The sequence below is a fragment of the Pundamilia nyererei genome, unplaced genomic scaffold (genome assembly GCF_000239375.1).
Source record: "Pundamilia nyererei isolate P.nyererei 1_Seehausen unplaced genomic scaffold, PunNye1.0 scaffold00097, whole genome shotgun sequence".
NCBI classification, from domain to species: Eukaryota; Metazoa; Chordata; class Actinopteri; order Cichliformes; family Cichlidae; genus Pundamilia; species Pundamilia nyererei.
In genome coordinates this window covers 2,166,258-2,193,826 of record NW_005187498.1, presented here as the reverse complement: position 1 = coordinate 2,193,826, position 27,569 = coordinate 2,166,258, and the positions used below count along the sequence as shown (strand labels likewise).

The following is a 27,569-nucleotide window of genomic DNA, read 5'->3' as shown; positions in this document are numbered from 1 at the left end:
TCATTTTCAGGATCTGTTATCAACACCCTCTTGATGATTTTTCTTCTTCAACAGCACCAGCAGACACTACTGAACCAGTTGAGGGAGGTCACAGGCACCACAGATGTACAGTTGCTTCAGCAGGCCCTGCAGGTACATTTTGAAACACAGGCTAAAAACGGGAAAAGTCAGGGATATTGTGTGTTTACAGTAGATATTTTTTCAGTGGGAAATGTGAGAGTTTTCTGTCTTAAACTCAGTCAGTTTATTCTAATGGGACTGTTGACACAAGTTACGCTGTGCAGTCATTTCTCCCAGAGCAAAGTTTTACTTTGTATTAAATGCAGGCGTTTTTGAGGTTCTCTAGTCTTTCCCTGCAGCTAATAATTTTCTTTAAATTACATGGAGACATTAACCTAAAGATGCTGTTGCTGCAGGTGAGTAATGGAGACCTGGGTGAAGCCGTGGCCTTTCTGACAGAGAAGAATGCCAAGGTTCCTCAACAAGATGAGACTACTTACTACCAGACGTCCCAGGTGGCCAGCGACAGATACATCAGCGTGGGCAGCCAGGCAGACACGAGTGAGTAGCTTGGTTCAAGTTTTGGTGCTGTTATAGTTTCAGAACAGCACGTCAACATCCAGTGGTCCCACAAGTAGACATGCTCACTTCAACACTTACATAAATTAAGAGCTGACTAAACTAATCAAGTATATTTAACTTAAGGGGATTTTAGCATTTTGATGCACTTGTAAACAATCCTGTTCTTATTTTCAAATTTCAGTCACTGCTAACAAGCATCCCTTTCTCATCTTTGGTTGCTTCATCACATGATTTGCTGAACAAGTTACTGCTGTTGCAGTCCTTCATATCATTCAACTTGGATTTTTTCCAGTCTCTCATAGCATGGCTGGACTGTCTCCAAGTCCATATTCCATGACTATACTTGCTACAGTAGTCTTGAATAGCCCTGGAGATGCTCTATACCCAGACCCTGCACCAGCTACCAGTGTGGTTGGACTATGTCTGCGGGTCAAGGGTTGTCACTGGATGGGTAGCTGGCTGATTCAGTTGGCAAAATGAGCATTTCATGAATGTTGTTAACATATAACTAATATAACAGAGCATACATTTGCCTCCTGTTACACGTGCACATGTATCCGGACCCTGTCATAATTAGAATTTAAATGTGTGAGAAACTTGGATATCTGTATTAAAATGGCATGTTTCACATCATTATTGTGTTATTCAACACACCGCACTTGACCAACACAAAGTTTTAGTCCAGGACACTAAGTATCCAGAGTGTAAATGATGGTTGCATGTTAGTGTTGATCCAAACCAAATTGCTGTCGTGTGTGCTTTGTTGATGCAGACGTGATTGACCTGACTGGAGATGATAAAGATGACTTGCAGAGGGCCATTGCCCTCAGCTTGGAGGAATCCAACCGGGCATTCAGGGAGACGGGCATCACTGATGAAGAGCAGGCCATCAGCAGGTATCAGCGACTGACAACAACTTTGACAGGAAACGATATTTTAAGAAATCCACACTTTACTTCACCCACACGGTCTCTATCTTTTCCCTGGGTGTGATGAAGATAAGATAACCTTTATTAGTCCCACACGTGGGAAACTCACTACATAGAAGACATAAGCTTCGAAGGGGGTGGGGGGTGAGTGTAGGTCTGTGTCAGTGTACATGCATATGTGTGCGTAGGAGTGTGTGTGTGTGTTCCGTGTTCAGCCAAGAGAAAGTGTCTCTTCGCCCGGTTAGGCAAAAGTCAACAATCTTCGGTTGACGCAAGGGCCCTTGAATGAGGAGGGAGAAAGTCACACCACAGTCTTATTATCTAAAGGAGAATTTTTATTCCTGTCAGCTTTTGCCTTGAGCATCCAGCTGGTGCCAGGGGGGCCGCATGAGATGAAGATGGTAGTTGTTTTGGTTAGTGTGAACAAACGGCACCCAATTTTACAATTGGTCTAATGTCCGTCACTGGTCACAGGTCTCTCAATTCCTGTTGTTCTTCCTAAAGATGTTATCCATATAGCAGAGCCATGAGCTTCTCCAAGATCTTATCCATATTGCGTTCAAAAACACAGTCTGAGTTCTCACAGCCCTGCCCATCGTCTATCATGTCGGCCAGCCTTGTGGAATTTTGAACAGCTGTAGCTGCTTCTTGTTCTTCGATAAGCCCGGTCCGAGCCAGCTCCAGTCAGCCAGAACTCTGTTATCATGGTTCCGAATTGGTAGATGTCGTTCAGTGTCCTCCATCAAGAGTGTCGCCAGACACCTGACGCAACCGACCATCGAGTATCCGGCAGCAAACGTCTCCGCAGGACAATCAGGCTCTCCCAAGCCCAGGAGTTGTCAATTTCATTAAGGGACCAGTTGATTAAATCCATAATTCTTCTTTATTTTTTTAGAGAACAAGTCTGGGAGACTCTCTTAGGGTTAGAGAATAAGCGAGACTATACAATAGACATGAGAAGCCAAGCAGGAAAGAAAGTTCGACCGCCTCCGTCAAGAGCCAAGAGAAGAAGTATGAAAGTACTATACTTACTCTTGTATTGTGAAACACATGATCCCTGTTGTAATAAATAGAACTAGGTCAGGTCAAATAGTTGCTGTGTCTTTGCAGCACATGTTATCTGTTTAATAGTAAATAATTTATATCAGAGAGAAAATTCATGTGTTACACAACCCGTCTATTTCTCAGGAGTAATACTGCAGTGACTATTTGACCAATAATTTTGTTTTATTATTTATATATTTTTGGCCACCATCCAGAATGGTACTTGATGGTCTGCTACTATGTAATAAGTATGTGGAGATTATTTTGCATTTTAAACCCCAGTTCAACTGAAGCACAGTGGCCATCAGGATGAGCCTTTCTGTTGTCCGACTGTGTTCAGGTTCCTGTTCTTTTGATGATGTGAGTTTTTTAGCAGATGTGTAGAGCGAAAGAAATTTGACCTTTTGGGAGATGCAGAGTAAATAACCAGCAGCAGGTGATGTAGTGACCCACACACAAGTTCATTCCCTCTATCTTGTTTTTATTTCCTTCCTGCTTTTCCAGAGTTTTGGAGGCCAGTATAGCAGAAAACAAAGCGAGTCTGAAGCGCACTCACACAGAGGTATGGAGCGACTCACCCAACCCACACGACAGGAAGAGGATAGACAACTGCCCTGTGGGTCTGAAAAATGTCGGCAATACCTGCTGGTTCAGCGCGGTCATTCAGGTAGGCACACACAAGTGGACACATGTACTTCCTGAGGGCAAGTGAACAGGATTGTTTCAAATTGAAAGCCCTTTTTGTTTGTCAGCTGGACTCTTTGCTGTTTCTTTTACTGCTATTTATTAACTTTTTTAAAAATTGTTTTTGCTAAAGGAGATTTATGAAGGCTTTTGAGTTCTTGGCCTTGAGATTCCTTAATGCATCCCTGCTTATGAAGCAAATATCACTGCTGTAATCTGCAGCAGTCAGCTTAAGTAGGAGTGAATAGACTGTTAAAGAGTCTAAATCCTTAATGCTGGGTGCAAGAATATGTCAACAAGACCCAGCTTCTTGTATGCTGGGAACTGAGTGGTAAAATGTGACCTAAGGTGAAATATGGTAGATCAACATTGGATACACTATCACATGGTGCTTGGCACCAGTGTTTAATCTTACCCCTACTGTGGAGCAGAAGGTGCTCCTTAAACCTGACACCACTGCAGTTAGAAGAACAGGAGTAAACAAGTTTCTCTTTTCTAAATTCAAATTATGATAATGTTTTATGTTCAAAGAGCTCCAGTGGACTTTTTTTTTTTTTTAAAAAGAAACATTTATAATGGCTTTTAATAAAAAAAATGCATTTACAAAGCATCAATAAATTTGCTCTGCAATATTTATAGTTTTCATATTTGTAACAAGTCGCACCAGAATCTGATGTAGTGACCGTTTCCTCTTTAGTGTCTTTTATCACAGTATTTAATGGGGTGGGCCATGATAGCTGGAAGGGAAGTCAGAATGTAACTGTAAACAACTTGAGCTTTCAATGAAAGCATTTGTTTATTTAGGAAGTTGTAGAAAATAAACCCAACGTGGCCCAAGGAGTCGGCTCACTGCTAAAGCTTCTGTGTAATGACAAAGATTTGAAGCCACGTCAGGCAAATACAGATCAGTTGTCAGTTTATTTACAGGTTTTCTGAATTAATAAAACATTAAATTCTATTATGTGAACCAAATGTGGTTTCTTTTAGAGGGAATCGCCATTCTGGTGAAACGTTAAATCATTTTCACCTAGTTAAGCACAATTTGCAGGTGAAATTTGTAAATCTCACTAGGCAAAGCAACATACTTGTGATCCATAATTTTAACCAAAGTCATTTTTTCTGTCTTGTTGCTAATATAATTCAGCTCACTAATATAATTTAATGGTGAGCTGAAAGTGATTCCAGCAGTGGAGGGAAACGGTGTCAGAGGTAGAAGAGGATGAGGATGAAAGGGGAAAATAAATATAGATGAAATATGATATCTCTGATAGACCATGTTCTTGTCTCTATAGTAATAACATATATGAAAAAAGGAATAAAGGGTATGAGTATATCCCATTCCCTTCCATGGTAAATGTTTGTTTTACATATTTAAGTACTTACAGGCTGTGTCTCATTAATATTAATCACGTAATATTCTTAAATGTTTACTAGGTTTAGTCAAATTCTTGTTGTAAAACTTTTTCTGTGTGACAAATGCAAAAGACATTCATGGATAAATCAGTTTATTATAGAAGTGTACACTGACTGGCCACTTTATTAGGTGTACCTTGTTAATATTGAGTTAGAAGCCCGTTTGGCTTCATAGCTTCTTTAATTCTTTGTGGTATAAATTCAACTATATGCTGGAAACAGTCCTCAGAGATTTTGGTGCATATTGATACGACAGCATCACACAGATATTGCAGATTTGTCGTCAGTAATACATACCTTCCTGTATGCAAGATTTCACTCATTTTTCTTCATCCTTCTTCAACCTCAAGTCTCTGTTCAACTTGCTCGAGTTCCAGAGGCTGGTGCTCAATTACTCACCGCCAGCCAGAGTCCACGACCTGCCTCGTAATCAAAAGGTGAGAGCCCTACCTCTTCAGATCCGACAGGGTAAAGCGAAGCACCGATTATTAAGTCTTTGCATGATGTCGTCCAAGGCTTTCAAGTTCAGTTGACTGCCCTGCTTCATATCCCATTTATATAATAGCAGTGCCGCTACAGCCTGTCACAGCTAGCAGTGCTTTAGCTCTGAGGGTTTGACCTTCTTAGAAACATTTGCCATCATTCAACAGCTGGCGATCGTGCCCTAAGGTCACTCCAGCTTATCATTTTGCCCCCTGACAGTTAACTTAACTGACTGCTAGCAAGCTGTAAGAAGTGCCGACTGGCGTGAAATGTTTGAAGTCTTGGTATTTATCTGCCAGGATAGAGATCAGCATGCAGAGCAGATGTGTTATGATTGATCCAGGAGCTTTTTAAAAAAAAAATAATTAATTGTTTCAAATTCATCTTGTCACGCACACACCGATGTACTAGCAGTGTAGTTCCCAGGATGTCTTCACACCTTTTTCTTACAGAGCCCTCACCGTAGGTTTAGTCGGCTGTTGCTAATCTGGTCTAAGCCTGTGCTCTAGAAGCATAGTTTGGGGTGGTCATCCCTTCATCTCACTTCCCTCTGTTTTAATCACTGACCTTTTGGTTTAGTGCTACGTTGCTACAGGCTGGAATCTAATCTTTACATAAACATCCCTGAACAGAAAAACAAGTGAGCTTTTTGTAGTCTGCTTTCAAACCCTGCATCTTGTTGGCATTATGTCACTGCGCTGTCATTGCTGATGTTAAAGGTAAGGAACTCAAAGTCTGTATGTATAATTTCTTTACTTAAAGATTGTATGTATTTTCTCTGTGTTTTGACATGTTATGAAAAACACAGTTGAAACTATTACAAAGTCAAAAAATATATATATTTAAAATAATATGCATGAACACAAACCTATGTTGAGTAATATTAAAATGTAAATTTTAAAAGAACGGTAGAAGATGGCTCCAATGAAGCCTTCTCAATATTTGAAACCTCAGAGTTTTTGTTTTGGCCACTGCTGTGTTGTTTTGATGTTGACCACATGTCAGCAGCGTGTCAGAGGGTGGAACACTAACTAGCTTAGCATAGCTTGGCATAGCAGCTAATTAGAGGTAATTGACAGATTACTAAAATATTAGTTTTATTCAAACTGCAGCTCAGACTTCTTGGACTGCTCCTACATCAAGCCGCATTATGTCAAGTGCCTGACAGAAATAAACAACGCTTGAAAAGGAACAAAAACATGGATATCAAAGCCAGTTCAGTCTCTCCATTCATTTAAAATGACACCTAGCATTCGTTTTTGGATATTAATGGAAACATACTTTTTGATACTTTAGCTTTGTCTTCATTTTTTAATAATAATTGAGAAGATGCCTTTTGTTTATGACCTAGATTGCTTGTCTTCAGTAAGTTTGATCCACTCAATTGTTGACACGGATTGTATTCTTTGTCCAGGAGCACAGGAACCTGCCCTTCATGCAGGAGCTGAGGAACCTTTTCTCTCTCATGGTGGGCTCCAAGAGGAAATATGTAGATCCATCACGAGCTGTGGAAATCCTCAAAGATGCCTTTAAGTCGAGTGAGTCACAGCAGGTAAGCCTCTTTCTGTTACAACCTGCTTTGCAGAATAGCACTCCAATGAAAAGACCTTTTTTGCAAGGAGGTCAGAGATTATGTTCTTAGTCCATCGAATCAAAGCGACTGAAAGCATTTTTCAAATTTTACGGTGCTGTGAAAAACTATTTGCATGTTTTCTTGCAAAATTGTCAAATTTACACGTTTCAGAGCATTAAAGATTAAGATAACCAGTAATGACCAATAATGATTTCATGTATTAAGGGAAAAGCTAGCTAAGTCTACCTGGCAAGTGAAAAGGTAATTGCCCCCTTTGTTAAATCATGAAAGAACTGTAATTAACCACATTTTTGGACAGCTGAGTTTAAGGCTTTGCCAGTGCCGTTATCCATAAATGGAGAAAATGTCGAACAGTGGTGAACCTTCTCAGGAATGACCCGCGTCACAAAATGAAATTCTGTCGACTGACGAGATGAATATTGCACTTTTTGGAAGGTCTGAGCTCTGTTACACCTGGCAGAAAATTGATATAGTATTTCATCTGGAAAAACCCCCAAAAACCTCTTACCAGCAGAAAACATGGTTGGAGTAGTGTGATGGTGTGGGGCTGCTTTACCTGGACCAGGATGTTCAGGACCTGGACGACTTGCTGTTATTGACGGAGCCATGAATTCTGCTCTTTACCAGAAAAGTCTGAAAGGAAATGTCCAGTTATCAGTTTGTGCCCTGAGTGTTCTTGGGTTGTACAGCAGGACAATGATCCATAACACACCTGCAAGTCCACCTTAAAAAACACATGAAATTAAGTTTTTGGAGTGGCCTAGTACAAGTCCAGACTTCAGTCTGAGATAGTGGACCAAAATTCCTCCACAGCGATGTGACCGATTCATTGTCAGTTATCACAAACATTTTCTTGCAGTTCTTGGGGTAAGGGTGGCACATTTAGGTTTATGCAGGATCAGGTAGGCTAACATAGCTTTCTTTCCCTTAATAAATGAAATCATCATTTAAAAACTACATTTTGTGCTTCATCAGGTTAACGTCTACTAATATTAAAATTAGTTTAAGCATCTCAAATGTGTAATTGTGATAAATATGCAAATACAAATTACTTAGCAGAGTAATTCTCAGTTCCACTTTACGGAGGCAGGCTACTGTTGACTAACGTTTGGAGTCCCAAAAGTTTGGGCGGTGTTAGCAGTCACCCTAGATGTCAGGCATTAGAGTTGGGCGATTGCTTCCATAGTCCATTCATCTTATTGCCCTTCAGTAGCTTTGCTGCTGATCGATGCCAATACCACCAGGCAGCAGAGGATCCTGCCATTACATTAGCACTAATATCCTCCATACAGTAGTAGCAGAAATATCCCCCTCTTTTTGTCTCTTATTTGATGATGATTATGATGGATTAGTCTAGGAATGAACTGCTGAGCTTGCACAAATACATCTGAGCTCCAAGTGTCAGTTACATGTGAAGCTCTGACATAAAACTATGGCTTGGCAGATAATGTTTTTGTGAATAATGAAAGTATCCATCCATCCATTTTCTTCCGCTTATCCGGGGCCGGGTCGCGGGGGCAGCAGCCCAAGCAGAGAAGCCCCGACCTCCCTCTCCAAAGCTTATCCGGGGGAACACCAAGGCGTTCCCAGGCCAGCCGAGAGATCTAATCTCTCCAGCATGTCCTGGGTCTGCCCCGGGGCCTCCTCCTGGTGGGACATGCCCGGAAAACCTCGCCCAGGAGGTATCCTTGTCAGATGCCCGAACCACCTCAACTGGCTGTGGAGGAGCAGCGGCTCTACTCTGAGCCCCTCCCGAATGGCCGAACTTCTCAACCTATCTCTAAGGGAGAGGCCAGCCACCTTTCGGAGGAAGCTCATTTCCGCTGTTTGTATCCGCGATCTCGTTCTTTCGGTCACTACCCACAGCTCGTGACCATAGGTGAGGGTAGGTGCGTAGATTGACCGGTAAATTGAGAGCTTCGCTTTTACACTCAGCTCTCTCTTCACCACAGCAGACTGGTACAGTGTCCACATCACTGCAGCCGCTGCACCAATCCATCTGCCGATCTCCCATCACTGGTGAACAAGACCCCGAGATACTTAAACTCCTCCACTTGGGGCAGGGTCTTGTCCCTGACCCGGAGTGGGCACACCACCCTTTTCCTGATGAATATTAATGAAAGTATTAATTTATTATATAGTGCTGTCAGCGATCCGCAATAACTCGCTAATGGAAATTTGCTGCGTTAATGCGGTTATGGCGTTAACGTCAGTTTAACGAGATTAATGCTGCCGGCAATAGTATTATTGCATTAACTGCATCAGTCGGGAATATTGGGAAAGAGAACCCCAAACACTTATCCGCCTTTATTTAGTGACTATTAACCTTCTTCGTCCCCTCTGAAGTCTGCCACAAAAGTTACGTTGGCCATTAATTATCTGATTTGTGTGTTCATCCACGAAATGTGATAGACATGCATAAAATGTACGAAACGGTGCATTTGTTCTTCTTACGCAGACATCCTTGCTAGGCCAGAGGTTAACTGAGGTCAGCCTTGTGGCCCGTGTGCTCATCAGTCATGTCTCTCCTTCGTATTACTCAGGCTGGATAGACATTAACCTGAATTACTAGATGACATTGATATCTACCAGAGAGTGCCCTCGAGGCATACGGGTTACCTTTGAAGTTCACCAGGTTGCGAGACTCTCCAATAAGACTGCTGCTCTTACATCCAAAGTGCACGCAGATGATAGATGACATTGATTTGAATGACCTCCATATTATTGGTTTTCTGTACTTTTATTTGTTTACTCTTTATCTGTGCTTCGCTCAACAGCAGGATGTTAGTGAGTTCACCCACAAGCTGCTGGACTGGTTGGAGGATGCCTTCCAGATGAAGGCAGAAGAAGACAGGTAAGCTCAGCTGTACCTGGATCCAGAGGTTGCTGTGGAAACAGTGACCCCATAGTCAGGCAGGTTGTCTGACTTGCTGATGTTGTGCCAGTCTCAGACTACACAGTGTTTTCAAGTGATATGACAGATTAGACTATTAGAGTCAGGTTTAGAGAGCTGAACGGTAGGGAATGAGCAAAAACACTGTTTTTCCTCAAACAGCTGAGGTAAACAGTTGCACAAAGCAGCCATTTTTGTTCCCAAACCAAATCAGCGGCTTTCTTCATGTGGGTTGTGTCATAATCAGGCTGATTATTGTGTAATCTGATTCCGACATTAGAATGTGACATATTTTAAAGGGCACAATAAAAAATTTCCTTGATTACATGAAATGTGAAGAAGTGAGGCCTGTAACATTATCCTGATTTTTCTCCAGGGAGGGTGAGAAGCCAAAGAACCCAATGGTGGAACTTTTCTATGGTCGTTTCCTTGCTGTGGGGGTCCATGAAGGTGAGACGGGGTGTTTAATTGAAACCAATAAAGAGAAAAAAAGAGGTATACTTGGTCGTATCACAGAGAAATACAGTGTTAGCATAGTCTGATTGCAGCAGCCGCAAAGCAAAGCAAGTCCTTGCCCCTAGTAATGAAAGGTGACCTTGTCTTAATGAGATGTGATCCATGCAAAAGAGGAGAGTGTTTGCATTGATTGTGGAAGACCTCGACGGCTGATTGACATTGTGCTTATTACGCATGACAGTACTGGCCCAGAGCCACCAAAAGCTGGGCCCATGGACTCTGCTGTTCACAAAACGACCTTAATGCCTCATCTGCATGTCCCCTAGCAACTCCAGTCCTGCTCCTTTTTTTTTAAAGTCACTTCCTCACCCTAGTCACTGTGAGGATGTGGGTGCTGAACAAGTAAAAATCACCTCTGATGTAAAGAAGTATAAAAGGTACCATGCACCTTTGTCTTTCTTTTAAAATTTCCAACACCTTTAATGCAGAATGTTGGGAGATAATATAATATACTCATCATGGACACTTCCCTAATAAAATGACATCTGGCACCAGAAGACCATTAAAGCAAGTGACCAACCTGACTTAAGCAATAGCTAAAACATTTATGTATTATAATTTAAATGATAGCGCTCCAGTAATTGAGTATGTCATTAAATTATGGCCCATGCTTTGGAATGAGATGTGGTTCTTTGGTTGAGATTACTTCTATGGTAATACAGTATCCATCTTTTATGTACAGTTTGTGGTCTAGCTTTTTTCACATTTTAGTATAACTTTTTTTTCTCTGACGTTTATGTTATTTCCAGTTTGAAGCTATTTTCCCAAAATTCCATAACTGAAAGATGTGGAGCTGCACTACATTCTCAAAACATGTTTTCCTAACACTGCATGCAAAACCAGCCACACTATTCAGAGCTACTGGTTAATAAACACCCCAGTGAACTCTAATACAATTTAAAGAGAAGCATATAGCGACAAAAAGACAAAAAAAAAGTGAGTCAGGTAGCAGATTTTAAAAAACAAAACCAGTCTGAACAATGGCCGAGTATCCCTTCAGAAATTTGTGCAGCACTGACATTCTGCTTACTGAAGAGGATTCAGTCTGTGATCCAGAACAAAGGTGGAAATACAAAGCATTAAGAAAATAAAAGATTTACATACTTCCTGCTGTTCCCAGTACGGGGCCAGTATTTAATATAAAAAACTGTTGCTTTCTGTAATTACAGAATAACACAGTTAATCCCTGAAGTGATGTAATTATTGGAATTTGATATAACTTTGAATCATGTTAGTGATATTGCAAAGTGATGTTCATACCTCTACTGTTGCGTTTTGGGGGCATAGGCCACACAATAGGCACTTAGTGTGCATTCTGGTTTTTCTCAGACGCTCTTTCAAGTGCACTCATCTGTCCATGTCTGTTGTATGTGTGCAATCCCACAGGTAAAAAATTTGAAAACACAGAGATGTTTGGACAGTACCCCTTGCAGGTCAACGGGTTCAAGGACCTACACGAGTGTCTTGAGGCAGCAATGATCGAGGGTGAGATCGAGTCCCTGCACTCAGCAGAGAATTCTGCCAGGTCTGGACAAGAAGTAAGTGCCAGAGCTTGCTAACAGTTAAGCTCCTGCAGAAGAACTTTTGATTTAGATTGGTTTTCCATCAGAAAGTGTTTTATACGTCACAAAAAAATCTCTAATATCCGTCTGATCTTTCCATCTTGGAAAGCCACATTAAATAAAAACACCTGCATATGGAACATTTGCTTTACTTGTTTGCATCAATATATATATTCCACAATTCTATTTGCCATCTTCACCTCTCAGTGGCACAGAGAAAGCAATCAGGTTAAAAGTAAGAGATTATGTGCTGGCTCCTCTCCAAAGGGCTAACCTCTTTGCCCTTATGTGACACCTGTACTATTTTGGGTTTGACCTCAGCTTAGCTGTAGCCTTGACTGCGCTGTCCCAGAGCTGCCTGGAGCAGCTAATTAACAGGCCAGCAGGTTTGCAGATGAGTATGGCACCCAGCCCTCTGGAAAAAACACCAGCCATCAGCATTGGAAATGAAAGGAGACAATGCCATTCACATCATACACAGTAGCAGGGTTTGCAGATTACTTAACTTAAGAGAGGTGAGAAGTGCAAAGTCACACAATGTGTTAGTTGGTGACTGAGGCTATGTCCACGTTAGCCCGGATAGATTTGAAAACGGCTACTTCGTCTGAAAATGCTCCGCGTCCACACTGTCGTTTTCAGTCGTTTTCACAGAGTTGTGCGTCCACATTGAAACGTCCAAAAACGCTTACCTTCCAGTACTGCGCACGCGTGAAACGTGAGACGATTCGACCTGTGCCATTTCCTTCTGCTGTTTATTTACTTTCCGGCTCTTTGAAACGTCGCGGCAAAATGTTGAGGAAAGCGCGAAGTCGTTTTTTTAAATAGACTAACAATGAGGTGGAGTTGTTGCTGCGAGTAACACAAAAGTACAAAGTTGCAAAAGCGAGTGAGAATTGAAGAATTTGAAGAAAAGCTCTCTGGAGCACATACAGACTGATATTAATCTTTAATAGGGCTGTCAACACTGAGAGCAAACAAAACAACTGCTACCTTAGTTTAATTGGTCACTTGACTGCATCACTCGACTAAAATGTGTCATGGTTTTCTACGGTCTCTCTGTCCACACTGCGACGCGAAAGCACCGTTTTCAAATGTATGCGTTTTCGAGAGCATTTTCAAAACGCTGCGTTTTCCATGAGCAAAAACGCCGTCTCAGTGTGGACGGGAGGCCAAACGAAAACGCATTAGTGTGGACGTAGTCTCAGCCAACGAACTTGGTCATCTCAAGCTGCAACAAGCTGTTTTATTTGTAGAAGTAGCCAATCAGACAAAAGCTGGCTTTAAGGCACGGGGAAGGGAAATAATAAACTTAGACAAGAGAAAACCTCAAAACCAAGGATTTGTATTAAACTCAGATATATTTAACAACCCTTAAGATTGGTTGCAATGGCTCAGCATGGGGAAAAAAGATCCCAACCCAGCACATTTTCCTCCAACACAGTGCTTTACTTTGCATCACAGTACGGCAAGCTAACCTGTTTATCTTCCATGACATTGTCCCCCATTTCTAATGTGGGAACAAATACATTCAAGTATTTGTAACACAAAGTTAGTATAGATCAGTTTGTTTTCCAGGACATTTCACTGTCTGATTTTAAAAATGAGAACATGACATGTGATCTTTAACTTTCCAGTTCATCAGATGCTGCTGAGTATCTGAGGGTCTGTATTCGATCGTTTTTGAATACCAAAATCCATTAACATCCAATTTTCTTACAGCACTGGTTCACAGAACTCCCTCCTGTGTTGACCTTTGAACTGTCAAGATTTGAGTTCAACCAAGCACTTGGACGTCCTGAGAAGATTCACAACAAGCTTGAGTTCCCCTCTATGCTCTACATGGACAGGTAACGTAATCAGGCTTTCTTTTTTACCACCTCCGTTAGCCTCTAGTGTATATATATGCAATCCTGAAGCTCCTGGTGTGATATGTGTGCGTTGTCAGGTACATGGACAGGAACAGGGAAATAACCAGGATCAAGAGGGAGGAGATCAGACGGCTGAAAGAGCATCTGACGCTCCTCCAACAGCGACTGGAGAGGTATGGCTTGTCCACTGATACCCCATTATTCAGCCAAGGTCAGCAGAACTTGCCAGACAGCCACAGTCATTTTTCACTCAAACTGCACCCTTTCATCTTCTGCCCTTTCCACTTTGTTGCTCCGTCTGCCTCCCTCCATCTCTGCTACGTCTCTGTTTTTCTCTCAGGTATCTGAGTTACGGCTCAGGTCCCAAGAGGTTTCCTCTGGCAGATGTCCTCCAGTATGCCATGGAGTTTGCTTCCAGCAAACCAGTGTGTACCTCCCCAGTGGAAGATATTGACACATCAGCACCCCCTGGTGGAACAACAGGACAACAACTGCCACCACCAAGGCGAGTTTTACAAAAAAAAAGCCTGAAGTGTGTGTCAGATTTGTACAAAGAAGGTGAAGATGAACGAGTTGAAGATTAGATGGTGCAAAAAACAAATGGGACAAAACATGATAAAAGGTTAATATTATCACATTAAATCAGTCACAGTTACCAGAACAAACTTGTCCAGTCCTTCCACAGTTTTTGAAAATATATGGAACGTGGGACATACAAGAGAGGGCTGTGTCACGCAACACATGATGTGACGTCAAAGTCGAGCAAAATGGCAGTGTAAGAGAGTTTCTCACTGTAAGAGAGAGCCCAGACGGTTAGAGGCAGAGGGCCTGGCACTCCTGTTGACAAATGTGGCTGTAGGGACATGGAATAAACTATCCATTTAGAATTTTTCATTTGATTCTTATGGTTTTGTTTTTTGTTGCAGTAGCTGTCATTTCAAACTATAAAATATCTGCAGTGTGAACTTTTTTTTTTTAGAGATGTCATAAAGTTTACATTTCTAACCCTGCAGCTCAGCTGAGCAAGACTCCTTACCTCCTCTGGAGAGCTCGGGCCTTGCGTCAGGTCCTGCCACTGCTCTCTCTGCAGCCCAGCAGCAGAGAGTACCCATTCATAAGCCCTTCACGCAGTCCCGTCTACCCCCCGACCTCCCCATGCACCCTGCCCCACGCCACATCACCGAAGAAGAGTTAAGAGTGCTTGAGGGCTGCTTGCACCGTTGGAGGAGTGAAGTGGAAAATGACACTCGTGGTAGGGCTGTGCTCCTTCTGTATCCAGTCATTTGCACTCAGTTGTGATAGCACGAGTATATTTCAGCGTGATTGATCTGCCTACCGCTATGCTGGCCATTATTTTGGCACATGCTAATAGGTCGTATATGATCCTCTACTTCCAGATCTGCAGGGGAGTATTACCAGAATTCACAGAACCATTGAGCTGATGTACTCGGACAAATCTATGATGCAGGTGAGCAACCCAGTCCTTTCACCTTGACTTGTAAAAATAAACCCAACCCTCACATTTCCTTGTTTGTGTTTCTGCAGGTTCCATATCGGCTTCACGCAGTGTTGGTCCATGAAGGCCAGGCCAATGCAGGCCACTACTGGGCTTACATCTATGACCCACATCAGCGTTGCTGGATGAAGTACAATGATATTTCAGTGACAAAGTCATCCTGGGAGGAGCTTGTCAGGGACTCTTTTGGAGGCTACCGCAATGCTAGTGCCTACTGTCTCATGTACATCAATGACAAGAAGCCATTTCTCACAGAAGGTAAGAATGAACTCTTCTCCGGTGCTTGCATCTCTCTTTTGGTTGTCATATTAGAAAAGTGACTCGTATCAGAATGTTGGCTGGATTGTCTTTGGGGGTTTTGAGCTCTATATCACATTACTTTGTGTCATCAGCCTCTCTGTGTATCGATACCTAAATGTGTTTCTCTTTGCTCATAAAACAATACACATTCTTTTATGCCACAAAATACTGATTTGACCAAGCTACACCTGATACTTCTGAACTGAACTGATTCCCAAATAGACATTCAGGAAACCTTCATATTTCTTTTTCCTAACTCTCCATTGCAGAGGAGTTTGACAAGGAAACGGGGCAGATCCTCAGCGGCATGGACAAACTGCCGCCAGACCTGAAGCAGTATGTGAAGGAGGATAATGAACAGTTTGATAAGGAGATTGAAGAGTGGGACATCATGCAGGCTCGCAAGGCCCAACAGGAGAAGCTGGCACTGGCCACAGCAGCAGCCGCCGCTGCTTCCGCGGCATCCAGCACTTCCACTTCCTCCTCTTCCCCTCAGCCCATGAGTATTGAGTCCAGCCCTCCAGACAATGCAGGTCAGAGCCATAACGCTCACAATAGAGAGTAGAATGCTTTATTAAGAAACAGCAGTATATATAAAATCTTTTGTTCCCTGAAGAGTTGTAAAACAGTCTGGAAAAGAGCTGGCAATGTGCGCTGTGAAATTATACAATATTTATAGCAAAACAGAATAGTTATTACAAAAAACTGTACATGTATTTCAGTTGTACTGAATTATGGGATACACCCTTAGGCAGTGACGCATAGTTATTTGTTGTTATTCAGGTAAAAGCACTTTTTAATCACATTCTGGTTACCTCACCAAAATAAAAGCATGGAGTCATATACATAAGGAAATGATGCAGAGGTGTCACTGCTTTAAAGTCCTTTCACACATGATTGGCTTGCCCTGCTCTAACCACTAGGTTGAGTGAGTGACCCAGTATTTGTGTTGAGGTGGTCTTTGTGTTCTGCTTCTGCTGTGTCACGATCTTATACACATACCTACAGATAGATACTACATATACCTCGTTCTGTGTTTCTATTGGTTGTGCAAGTGTATATCACACACACACACACAAGCGCTCTCAGTCAACATGCTTGCATTGTTATTTGCTTGTTGCAGCATGAAAGTATTGTTGCACTGTCAGTGTGTTTTTAATGCTGTTAATTGGAGACTGATGTGCTTTGAGGCCAGCCTGAAGTGGCCATTAAAAGAACTGCAGATTTTGTCGCTTAGACTGTGCTGAAGTGTTGCTGCTTCTGTATGATGGTGGTGTGCTCCTTCTGTAGTTCCCCAGCAGGATCCTGAATACATGGAGCAGCCATCACCCACGAATGACTCCAAGCACCTGCAGGAGGACACAGAGAGGGCCATCTCCAGGGCTGCTGCTGAACAGGAGGAGAGGAGCCCTGAAGCGTTACTAAATGCTGTATGTAAAACATGCAAAGACACACATTACAGAAGACTCACAACAAGTCATGCATGCGCTTTCTGATTCTAAACAAGTCACATTCATATGTGTATTCAACAAAAAGCTATGTCAGTCGAGAGCTGTTACTTAAACACTGCTTTAATCGGTACTTTCATATTAACGGTGGATCACATGAATGCCTCTGTGTTAGATATGTTGCTTATTTTGATGAAGTCAAAGAGCCATCGCTGGTCTGTTTAGTTCTCCTGGTTCACTCAGGCAGTTGGTTTAAAAAAAAAATAGACTGTAACCTCCCCCGTACCAAACATACAAGCACCAAGCTGCACAGATACGAAGAAAAACCAGCTGGTGAACATAAAGGAGCATTTAGCTTATAAATGTCGGATGGCTTTTGTACAGTGGGACTCTACTGCCCCTGCATCACATGGGTAGGTTAAGCATTTTTCACAGGCTCACTAAGTTTCTTAAAGTAAAGTGCACTAGGGCTGCCACGATTACGTCGACTATCAAAATCGTCGACGACTGATTTAATAGTCGACGCGTCGTTTGAAGCTTTGTAAGATCCCAAAAGACGCAGGAATAAGTAGCAGGATTTAAGAGTGTAATAACGGACTGAAACAGAAGATGGCAGCACTGCATGTACAAGGATGCCAGCTGCCGTTAAACCCCGAAGAAGAAGAAGCTGTGTCCCAGAATTCATAGCGCGGCCCTGCTCAGTTTCCAACAATGGCGGCAGCTAGTTAGTTTTAATGTTACTCTTATTATTCTTTCTGGGTCACAAAATAAACATTTAACATATTTCAGGTGAGAATGTAGCTGTGTAAACCTCAAATATCTGCTCAGTTTATCAGGACACCGCATATTTTCAAAAGCGCTCCGAGGTTTTCGGAGACGTCTGTTACCCACTAGCTCGATAGCTAGGCGGGGGCTAGGTCACTAGAGCCGTGAGAACACCGGACTCCCGGCAAATGGTTTTCAAACCCACCGCCGTCTTTCGCTACTCAGGTTAAACATATATAAGTCACTTAAATAACTTAAAAAATTTATTGTTTGTTCTTTTTCAGTATTTTATTTGTTCCTGAGTAAATCGGTTTGGCTGAGATTAAAGTTATAGTTTTTACACAGCTGAATAAACGTCAAGCAGACAGCTGATTATCAGAAGTGTGAGATGCTCCAGAATTTACTCCGGTGTCCTGTTATATTTTAGATAGCAAGGAGTTTATTAAACTTCATCGAAACAATCTGCAAATGTCATTAAAATTTAATAAACTATCATCTTGTCTTTATTTTTAGTTAGCACAGACCTTAAACACTTAAAGCTGTAAGCTAATGCTAGTTATATAAGAGCAGATGCTGCTGGTGCAATAAGCTGTAAGTTTTACGTCCAATGGATGATGATCTGATTAGTCGACTAATCGCAAAAATAATCGGTGACTAGTCGACTATCAAAATAATGGTTTGTGGCAGCCCTAAAGTGCACCATGGATGATACCTGCTTGACAACTTGGCCCACTGAAGTCTGTAGTGTGGATTTTTACATAAAATAAGCCATTTAGAAATTTTCCACAGCCAGTACTGAGAGGAGGAACAATTACAGCAACTCAAAAAGATTATTTCCCACCTAGGGGAAACACTGCTGTGTCATGTTTATTCAACTTTCTGCCCCACTTTTCCACAACTGTGCCCACTGAGTTTTAACAAGGATTCAGAGTTACTTGCATAGTTTAGAAAAGTCTTATGCAGAGATATAAAATGAGCTCATTTTATTAAAACTTTTTTCCTCTTCCTGTTTCACCTTTGCCCTATATAATGTTCCTTCTGTTTCCATCAGTCCTCCATCGTTCCTGTTTCATCTGTCCCATTTTCTCTCCAGTCTCTTCCCCCTCCCATCTCCCCTGAGCCTGAGGTCCAGATGAACACTCCCGTAACCCCCCCTCCTGACCTGGTCACAGAGGATGAGTCCCCTGGCCAGCGCACAGTCGAGGTGGCCATTCCTAATGTGGGGACATTTGTCATTGAGTCAGAGGAGGGGGGGTATGATGATGAGGTAGCTCTGGCTCCATCAAGTGTTGTCTGAGCCTGTTTGATCTATAGAATGAGAGGTTCATTGCCCAATTGTATTGGCTCCATAGAGCATAAGGTTTTTCACAATGCAGTGCAGTAAGGTTGGCCCCTTTGTTGGCTGCTCTGCGTTACTCATGTGAAAAGTCTTTCGTTGAGCCATCGACATCGCGGCACAAAGTCAGGTGGAGCTTGTGCAGAAACCTTGTGTGCTTCATGAACCACACACATCAACAGGCGAGACTGCTGCTTCATACTGTGATGCACATGTGCTCTTATATGTATGATGCTACTTGCACAAGACCTCCGCCAAGGCAGCTAAATCTTATGTACTTTTAAGGAGGCAGTGTTGTGTTTTGTTCTTTTTAAACAACAGTGTAAGAAGTTGTATGTAGCATGACAGACATGACTTTGATTACACCAACATTATGTCGGAATAGGTGATGGATAAATAACCGGACCGATTAACTTGACTTTATTATATAATGTGATGCTAAAGTATCTCTAACGAGAACGATACTCCTCCTTTCTTTCAACGTGGATTGTTAACTCCACCCCACCTACACCCCTACAAAGTTTTATCAGCATTTATTCAAATCTTCTCGAGCTGTCGTGTTTACAGAATGACACGCACGCACACAAGTGCTACCAAAACCATCAACCCTCCTTGGCAGAGGTAAAAATGAACAGATAGCTTTCATGCAGCTATCATGGAATCAATGTTTCTGTAAATGTTGGCGGTAGTTTGCTGGTCAGTGTGTACTGAGTGCTGAATATCCTCTGTAGGGCTGCTGCTCCAGCCTGTCTTCCTGCACTCTGGGTTGTCTGTCACACATTTTTCATAAGGCTGTCTTGGTTTTTACACATTATCCTTGTGAGCACTGCGCGTTCCGCCTCTTAAACTGACTGGTCGCATCCCCGCCGACTTTTGCCCGTCTAACCAACCGGTGCATGGACTGCTGAGTGATGTTTGGCATGTCCTGACTATGGTACGCCTTGCTGTAGAAAGTTAGAGCAGATAACACAGTGCCTGACCTTGCTCAGTTCATCACCAGGGCCTTGTTTAACATGGTTCCTGCTTCCTGGGCAGGCGATGATGACCCCCGACATGCAGGGTGTAATTATGGCCATTGGCAAATCCAGCAGCGTGTATGAAAAGAATGGGCCCGAGGCGGCCTTTTTTAAGGTACAACCTCTCTCTCCTTTCCGCTCTCACTCACTTCCTTCACCTCCTCTTCTGTTATTGTGTTCCAGTGTAACATTGTTCCTCAGACCACTGCAGTGTTTCCCACAGATTTGGATTCTGTTTGTGATAGTGGAATAGTTTTAGGGGCTTACATGTACACATGCGGCACTCAGGTGTGCTGCTTAAGTTAAGCTGTCATTTACTTAAGTAACTTCTCTCTCACACAGTGACAAGTAGCTTATTTTTCCTTTGTCTCTTTGTTCAGGCCATCAAGATGGAGTATGGACGTCTCTTGAGATTTGCCCAAGAAGACACACCGGTTGAGAATGACTACCGACTACAGCACATCATCGTTTACTTCATCCAAAACCAGGCACCCAAGAAGATTCTGGAGAGGACTCTGCTCACACAGTTTGCTGACAGGAACCTGGCCTTCGATGAGAGGTGCAGTCCTCACTCTGCCACAAGCTTGTAATTTAAAAAATGATCATGTTGCATTTTTTTTTCCCCTGGCTGTGTCAGAATCGAGTTGGTTACCTGAAATCGGTTCTTCGTAGTGACCAGCAGAGGGTAGCAGAGACTGTAAGAGCTCCCGTTTTACTCTCAGCACAGACTGGCTGTGTCTCATCAGAGCAACACTTTCATGCTGCTAATCCTCTCTGATCTGCACGCCTTCTGCCTTTTGTTCGAACACAAATCATACAAGGCACATGTCCAATACTGACTTTTTCTTTTCAAATTACCACTGCTGTATATCAAGATCCCCCCTCTTTTAACTCTGACATTTTGGTGTCATTAGGGTGTGTAATGTCCCTTACTATTTCTTAAAACTTTTCAGCTATGCTTGTTGGCCTCGATCCATATTCATGAGAGAAAAATTGATTTCTCCCTTCTCCTCTATTTTGAGCGAGATAATTAGATTTATGTGTGAATGTGGCCTCAATAGGAGCCTCTGGAGGAGTGCTTCACTAGTCCTCTCAGCACTAAAGAGTGATTCATTAAGCCACGTTAAGGCCTAGGGGCAGGGTGGAGCGTTTTATCTCCTGGAGTACCTCACGATGACTCACCAGCTCCGTTTCAGTAACCCCCCGTCCCTCTTCCTCTCACAGATGTAAGAGCATTATGAATGTGGCACGTGCCAAACTGGACCTGATTAAACCCGAGGAGGTCAACATGGATGAATACGAGGTCAGAAGTTGTGCCGTCTGTCTTTTGTTCGTCTAAAACTGTACATTTGAGCAGATTCATACTGGCTGGACAATCTGACTTTGGCTTGTCTCCATCAGATATGGCATCAGGACTACAGGAACTTTCGTGAAACCACCATCCTCATGGTGACCGGTTTGGAGCTCTTCCAGAAGACAAAGTATGTTGACGCCTCTTTAGCAAATGTATAAAAAACCTCAAACAAACAAACAAACCCAGCGTCTCCGTAGAGATTTAACTGATTTCGCATTTTCCTTTATTTTCATGTAATTTCCCATCTTGGTGTTTACCTGCAGGGGGCAGCAGCTTACAATCGTGCAGCTCCCCAGCTTTAAAGTTGTGCAGTGGGTTCACCGAGTTCATTTCTTGTGTTACTCTGTGAGCCGCCAGTGTGTCTTTGCTACAGTTTTATCTGAATGTAATATCTTTCTTTCCAGTTATGTGGAGGCTCTCATGTATCTGATTTACGCCTACCAGTACAACAAGGAGCTTTTGTTAAAAGGCCTGTACAGAGGGCACGACGAGGAGCTGCTCGGCCATTACCGTCGAGAGTGTTTGCTGGTGAGCCCTGTGTGCCGTGTTTTCCGACTTAAACAAAGCGACTTCAAAGAAGCTGCTTTGGAACGGAAGCCTTTGCATCAAGCAGCTCTTCTCTGTGATCTCCGTCTCTTCTGTGTCACTCCCTTTCCTCTGTGTCAAACTTCCTCTGCTAAAGTGACTCAGCAAAACTCTCACGGCTAGACGTTCCCCTCCGACACCGAGCAGAGCACCATAATCAAATTGCTTTTGCTGAGATATTGCTTTGGCTTGCTCGCAGCCCACAAAAGATTCCACTGAAGATTTTTCATCTGATACTGACAGATGAAAATCCTCTCAGCGTTGTGAAGTGAGCCCCTTTTCATTTCACTCCCACCAAGCTCCAGGCTATGCTCGGGTATTATTGGTTAGGGCTGGGGGTAGTTTGGTCTGATCAGCCTCATACTGGTCTTTAGCAGCCCTCTCGCTGCTGCACTCAGTAACCTTACACTGGCATTGTGCTTGTAATGTAATCACTGGAGTGGGAATAGGAAGCAGGAGGGCCAGTGAGTGTAAACACATTACCATGAGACACGAGCGTGTCCTCAGCTAACCTCAAACCTCAGGACTGTGCAGGGCGATTGCCCATCTTGGCCAGAACGTCTAGCTGTGTGCACTCAGCTGTTTACCTTCAGCTCTTGTTTTAATTGAAAACACTGCTAACATTGACACAGTTAATGTATTTGGATGTTTTGCAATTCCACCCTGCAGAGTCTGATTCCAGACAGCTCGTTTCTTCAGAGACAAGGTCAGGGAGTTTGTGTGTGACAGCAAGGTGTTTGAGACCAGAGAGAAAAGCTTACCTGTTAAATGTCAGGATCCTTTAGTTCCAGCGACTTAAAGATATTCTGTGATATTAATGATACCTGGGATTACTGTTGAGTACTCGTCTAACAGAAGAAAAGGAAACGACACAATTTAGAGTAAAGAAAGTTTTGCTGAGGTTTTCAGACTACGGGGGAGTTGATTTGTGAGGGAGCAGGGTGCGAGGCACTGATTCTGCGTAAGTCAGAGGGACGGGAGCACACCAGTGCTGCGACAGCAACAAGAGGTTTGTTCTAGCAGCCTGCTCGTCAATCCTCCTCTTAAGCCTGACGTCATTAGGCATTTCCAGGGCCAAACTCTTCTCCGTTTCCCGAAATGTTCAATGTAGCTTCTCTCTGGGGTGTTACAGTGAAGTTTGACATCATGGCATCCATGAAAAAGAGGATTTACGAGGTTTAATGGACTTGGAAATTAGCTCGCTAGTTTCCATCTGAGGGTGATATACCATGTTCTGACTGAGGGATTTCTATAAAACTAAAATATGCAGTTTTCCTATTACTTTGGAAATGAATGAAGATAGAAATCTAAACAGCAGCGATGTTTGTGGGGTTATTGACGTTGGGCGAGCTGGCATATGTCAGTGTGAGGGTCCCTGATAGGCAGAGACAAATGCAATCATCCTGCAGGAAAAAGACGCTGAAAACAGGCCATTCATCCCATTTAGTGGACCTCACAGATTCCTCAGGCTTTTGTAAATCTATTTAAAAACATTAAATGTGCCCTTTTGTTTCAGTATTCTTAAACCCCCTCTGCTGATAGATGGTATAGAAAAACTGGATGTAGCCACAGTGATGTCACCCTGTGGTTTTGCATTTTGAACGCTGGCATTTTGACTTATCAGCTAAAAACTCAAAGTGCAGTGTGCACACAGACACACACGCACACAGCTGCTCATTAGTCCTAAGTAACAGACTAATAAAAGAAGAGAATTTTACTCTCCAAAAGAAACTTCTTGGGTGGTCTGTACCACACAGCAAGCTATGATATTAGTCCAAAATGAATGTGTGAGTAACTAATAAAAGCTTTGATATAAAAGACTCATCAGTGTCCCTCCCCCCCCCGCCCCACAGAAACTAAATGAGCAAGCAGCCGCCATGTTTGAGTCGGGAGAAGAGCCTGAGGTGACCACAGGCCTGGGCATCATGAATGAGCTGGTGGTGCCCTGCATCCCTCTGCTGCTGGTCCACGACGCAGTGAGAGACCTGTTGGCGGTGGAGGACATGAGGAACCGCTGGTGCTCCTACCTGGGCCAAGAGATGGAATGTGAGTCCTTAAGGGAGAAGAAACACACTTAGCCTATTAGATATTTCCGGAGAGTTGAAGGCTTAGGTTACTAGTGCATTCCCTCGTACCCCTGCCGAAGATCGCCATAATCAGGCCGCGGCTCAGGTCACGTATCAGAAGGCACAAGTCTGACAGAAAAAGATCACCTAAAGATAACATTTTATACAATACTAATGTTTGTAAGTAGATAGAAATACTTATTTATTAGTGTATTGTATTATGATTTCTCCTATGATGGCATTTCAATGTCATGACAATGCAACACAGAACTCTGCACTAACAAACACTTGGACCTACCTGTAGCCACTGTAGCTGTAAGATAAATGCTAAATCACAACAACGGTCACTCTAAACCAGCGGTCCCCAACCGTTTTGTGCCACGGACCGGTTTAATGTCAGACAATATTTTCACGGACCGGCCTTTAAGGTGTCGCGGATAAATACAACAAAACAAAATGATACGACCAAGACAAAAACGGTGGTATTTTCTAAATATAATAATAAAGGCGAATTCACTGTGTAATCGTGTAACTTTATTAGCAGCGTCCTCCTAAGATGCACCAACAACATTGAGAGTAACATCCTCCTCTCTTCCCCTTAATGCTTTCTGGTCGCTATGGTAACGTGTAAATATTTCTTTCAAAATAAGACACACAACTACAACACGGGAAAAAACCCAGGGAAACAGAGTTAATGATAAAAACGTTGAAAACCATAAATTTCACACTCGAGCCTCAACTCTCGCGGCCCGGTACCGACTCACAGACAGCCTCGGGGTTGGGGATCGCTGCTCTAAATCACTGTATATTGTGGGGTAAAGACCCGGCAATAGTAGAGAGAAACCTCCAACAGCAAGCACTTGGAGACAGTGGGAAGGAAAAACGTCCTTAAATACATGACTTTTAAATCGATCTACTAAAAATCTCAGTGACCGTGACATCCTTTCTAACTAATGAAATGGCCCTGAAAATCTGATTTTCACTGCATGGTGACAGTTCCTTATTTTCTGTCTGTTCACTTCTTGACTGCAGCTAACCTCCAGGAGAAGCTGACAGACTTCCTCCCAAAGTTGCTGGACTGCTCAACGGAGATCAAAAGCTTCCACGACCCTCCCAAGCTGCCCACCTACTCCACCCTGGAGCTGTGCGAACGGTTCAGCCGCATCATGGCCGCCCTCGGCAGGGTGCCCACCGAGGGAAGATGAGCTCAGAGGGCCGCCGAGGTGCCTCTCCCTCATCGCAGGCCCGACACGCCGGGCAGAAATTCATGGACCTCTCTTTAACCCATGCCTTCCTTATCAATCCAGGGGTCACTCGCTTCTAGCTGTTATTCCTCTGTTACTCTTTTGCTGCTATAGGTTTTATCATTATAAATATTATTTCACTTTTATTTTAAGCAAAACACGATAGAGGGCTCTGGAGGAGAGGGCAGACTGCTGGGAGGGGGAAACGTAACGTGAGAGAAGAAGTTGATGGATAAACGGTGGCGATCCTGAAGTGGTTGAAAGCGAAACATGTTCTGCTTCAGCTTAGCAAAAACGAAACATACACACAAAAAAAGTTTGAGGGTTTTTCCTAGTTTATTATTGTTGTTGTTGCCGTTTGATTCAAGCTTCCCCGAACGCACTCATAGCCCTTTCTAACGCACCCTTCTCAGTGTGAAAAGGATCACCCTGCCGCTCCGCCTCCAGTTTGGTACAGTATTTCCACGTTTTGTTTTATTTTTCTAAGGAAGTCAGAGCGGGGAAGAGAGCCTCCAGATTTATCAGCGGCTCAAGAGGATCTCAAATGGGTCTCATGTCTTTGTGGACTGCGCCAGAATGAGATGTTTTAAGTGCTGTGGTAGACGGTCATGGACTTCCTGTGGCTTGTTAATAAATTGAGAGAATAAAATTTTATTTATGGCCCTTTTAGGCCACATAAACATGTTTTTGCCTGATGTTGACTTTTCATTTGTTTGCACAAAAATCCCAGTGCACTTCACTTCGTCTCGCCCCTCCGTGTTGTCCTGCTGTGCTGCTTCAGCTGCTATTCTGCAGCTTATTAGAAGCAGGCTTTCATTAATGTGCGGATGCAAACTCCAAAGCGTGCAGCATGTGGTCGCAATAATAAGAATACGAAACGGGGACTCTGTTTTAGCAGCTTGAAAGTGGAGCTTTTTAATGATGTGACTTAGGTCTAATTTCCTGGAGTAATACTAATCTCCAGGAACACAGATTACTGCAAACAGCCCATGTGATGACGCCAGGAAGCATTCTCAGAAGTCTTTCCCAAACATCGCTCCCAGCATTGCGCATATCTCAAGATGCACGTCATCCTGAGAGATGCCGCACCATGCTTCGGATTTTATTTCGAGCTTCCCGCTCCGGACCTCATCGGTGAAGGAGCGCAGCTTTGTCCGAAACTCAATTTAAGTGACACGTTTTATTTATCAGCTCAATATCCTTTGAAAGATTTAACGCCATCCAGATCACAACGTGGACCCTGCCGTAGTAAGGCAACAAGATGATGCAGTCTATAAGGCATGGGAGAAAACCAGATTCATTTCATTACACTGGGAATGATTTGTAGAGAATTAGGTTTCTACAATATACCGGTTCCTAAGTATTGATATTAACAGCTGTGCAGGATCATAAAATAAGCCAAACTTTTGCATAAAGGCAAATAACTTTGGTGAAGGCTGAAAAGCAGCTTGGCGAGCACACTCCAGTGGTTTGCATTTGTGCTGTGTCTGTCATTGGCCCAGTGTGAAGCACAAGTTCCAATTGCTCGTGCATTCCTGCACGTCTGTCTGAACCAGTGCTCGGCTGTTAGCTGACAGTCTGCTACAGTTGTGTCTGCCTCCTCTGAACTCTTTTTCTTTCTTTCTTTTTAATCAATGAGCCACATTTTCAGCCACAGGCCTGTCACATCATTGGCCCTTTGATGGCTGAGCCAGTGCTGCTGTACATAAGCCGTTTGCACGGAGAACCTACAAGTGGAAACAGTTTGACTGTCAGCCATATTGACATGTTTGATCCTGCACAAGAGCTCAAGCTGTTTCGAGTCAAACGGATCCATATTAAAGGGGCCTATTGTGCTTTTTTCCAGCACTGTTTTTGTTGCTGTCGAGTAGTTTTGCTCGAGTTTATTACACACACATGCACGTATATAAAACACTGACCTTTATGCAGCCTCCACAGAGCTAAAACCGCTTGTTTCAGAGGGTGAACTGGAAATTTAACCTCCTCCGTCACAGAAGCCCACCTGATTCGGTTTGACTGCCCCTTTTCTAGCTTCCACAGACTGGGGGCAGTATTTTAAAGCTCCACCTTCTCATGTTGGAAATGACCATATCAGGAAACCAGTGCCAAGCTGGTATTGGCTCAACTCGAGGGTAGAAAATGATGAGCATTTAGGGCAGTTTGTAGCCTGATCTTTTGGCACATGGGCATTATTGACAGGCACGCTGACTTAATCTTTGTCAAAAGTTTAAAACATTAAATAAGAACATTCACTGCTTATGAATGACAGTCTTTGAAGTGTTTAGAACCTTTTAAGTACCCGTGCTCACTTCCAAGGAAATGAACAGTCTATAATTTTTATGGTCGTTTTATTTTAAAGGAAAGAAGCAAA

The 27,569-nt window shown here is 43.0% G+C and overlaps 1 protein-coding gene across 4 annotated transcripts; it reads left to right on the top strand.

Annotated features, from left to right (window-relative positions):
• Nucleotides 1–25,882, top strand: usp25 (ubiquitin specific peptidase 25). Of its 4 annotated transcripts, none has more exons than XM_005740148.2 (25): nt 1–132; nt 417–561; nt 1,355–1,478; nt 3,060–3,222; nt 5,003–5,089; nt 6,550–6,687; nt 9,507–9,583; nt 9,999–10,072; nt 11,525–11,676; nt 13,420–13,547; nt 13,646–13,741; nt 13,909–14,073; nt 14,582–14,820; nt 14,966–15,036; nt 15,114–15,342; nt 15,654–15,917; nt 16,675–16,814; nt 18,691–18,801; nt 19,969–20,064; nt 20,330–20,508; nt 21,174–21,252; nt 21,351–21,430; nt 21,708–21,831; nt 23,742–23,934; nt 24,987–25,882. In XM_005740148.2, the coding sequence occupies exons 1-25, from the start codon at nt 34–36 to the stop codon at nt 25,157–25,159; spliced, it is 3,426 nt and encodes a 1,141-aa protein (XP_005740205.1). In that variant the 5' UTR covers nt 1–33; the 3' UTR covers nt 25,160–25,882. The 4 variants fall into 4 exon arrangements, with proteins under 4 accessions (XP_005740205.1, XP_013768137.1, XP_005740206.1 ...); XM_013912683.1 differs by having other exon boundaries at nt 18,691–18,864; XM_005740149.2 differs by lacking the exon at nt 18,691–18,801.
• Nucleotides 25,883–27,569: the final 1,687 nt, after the last annotated feature.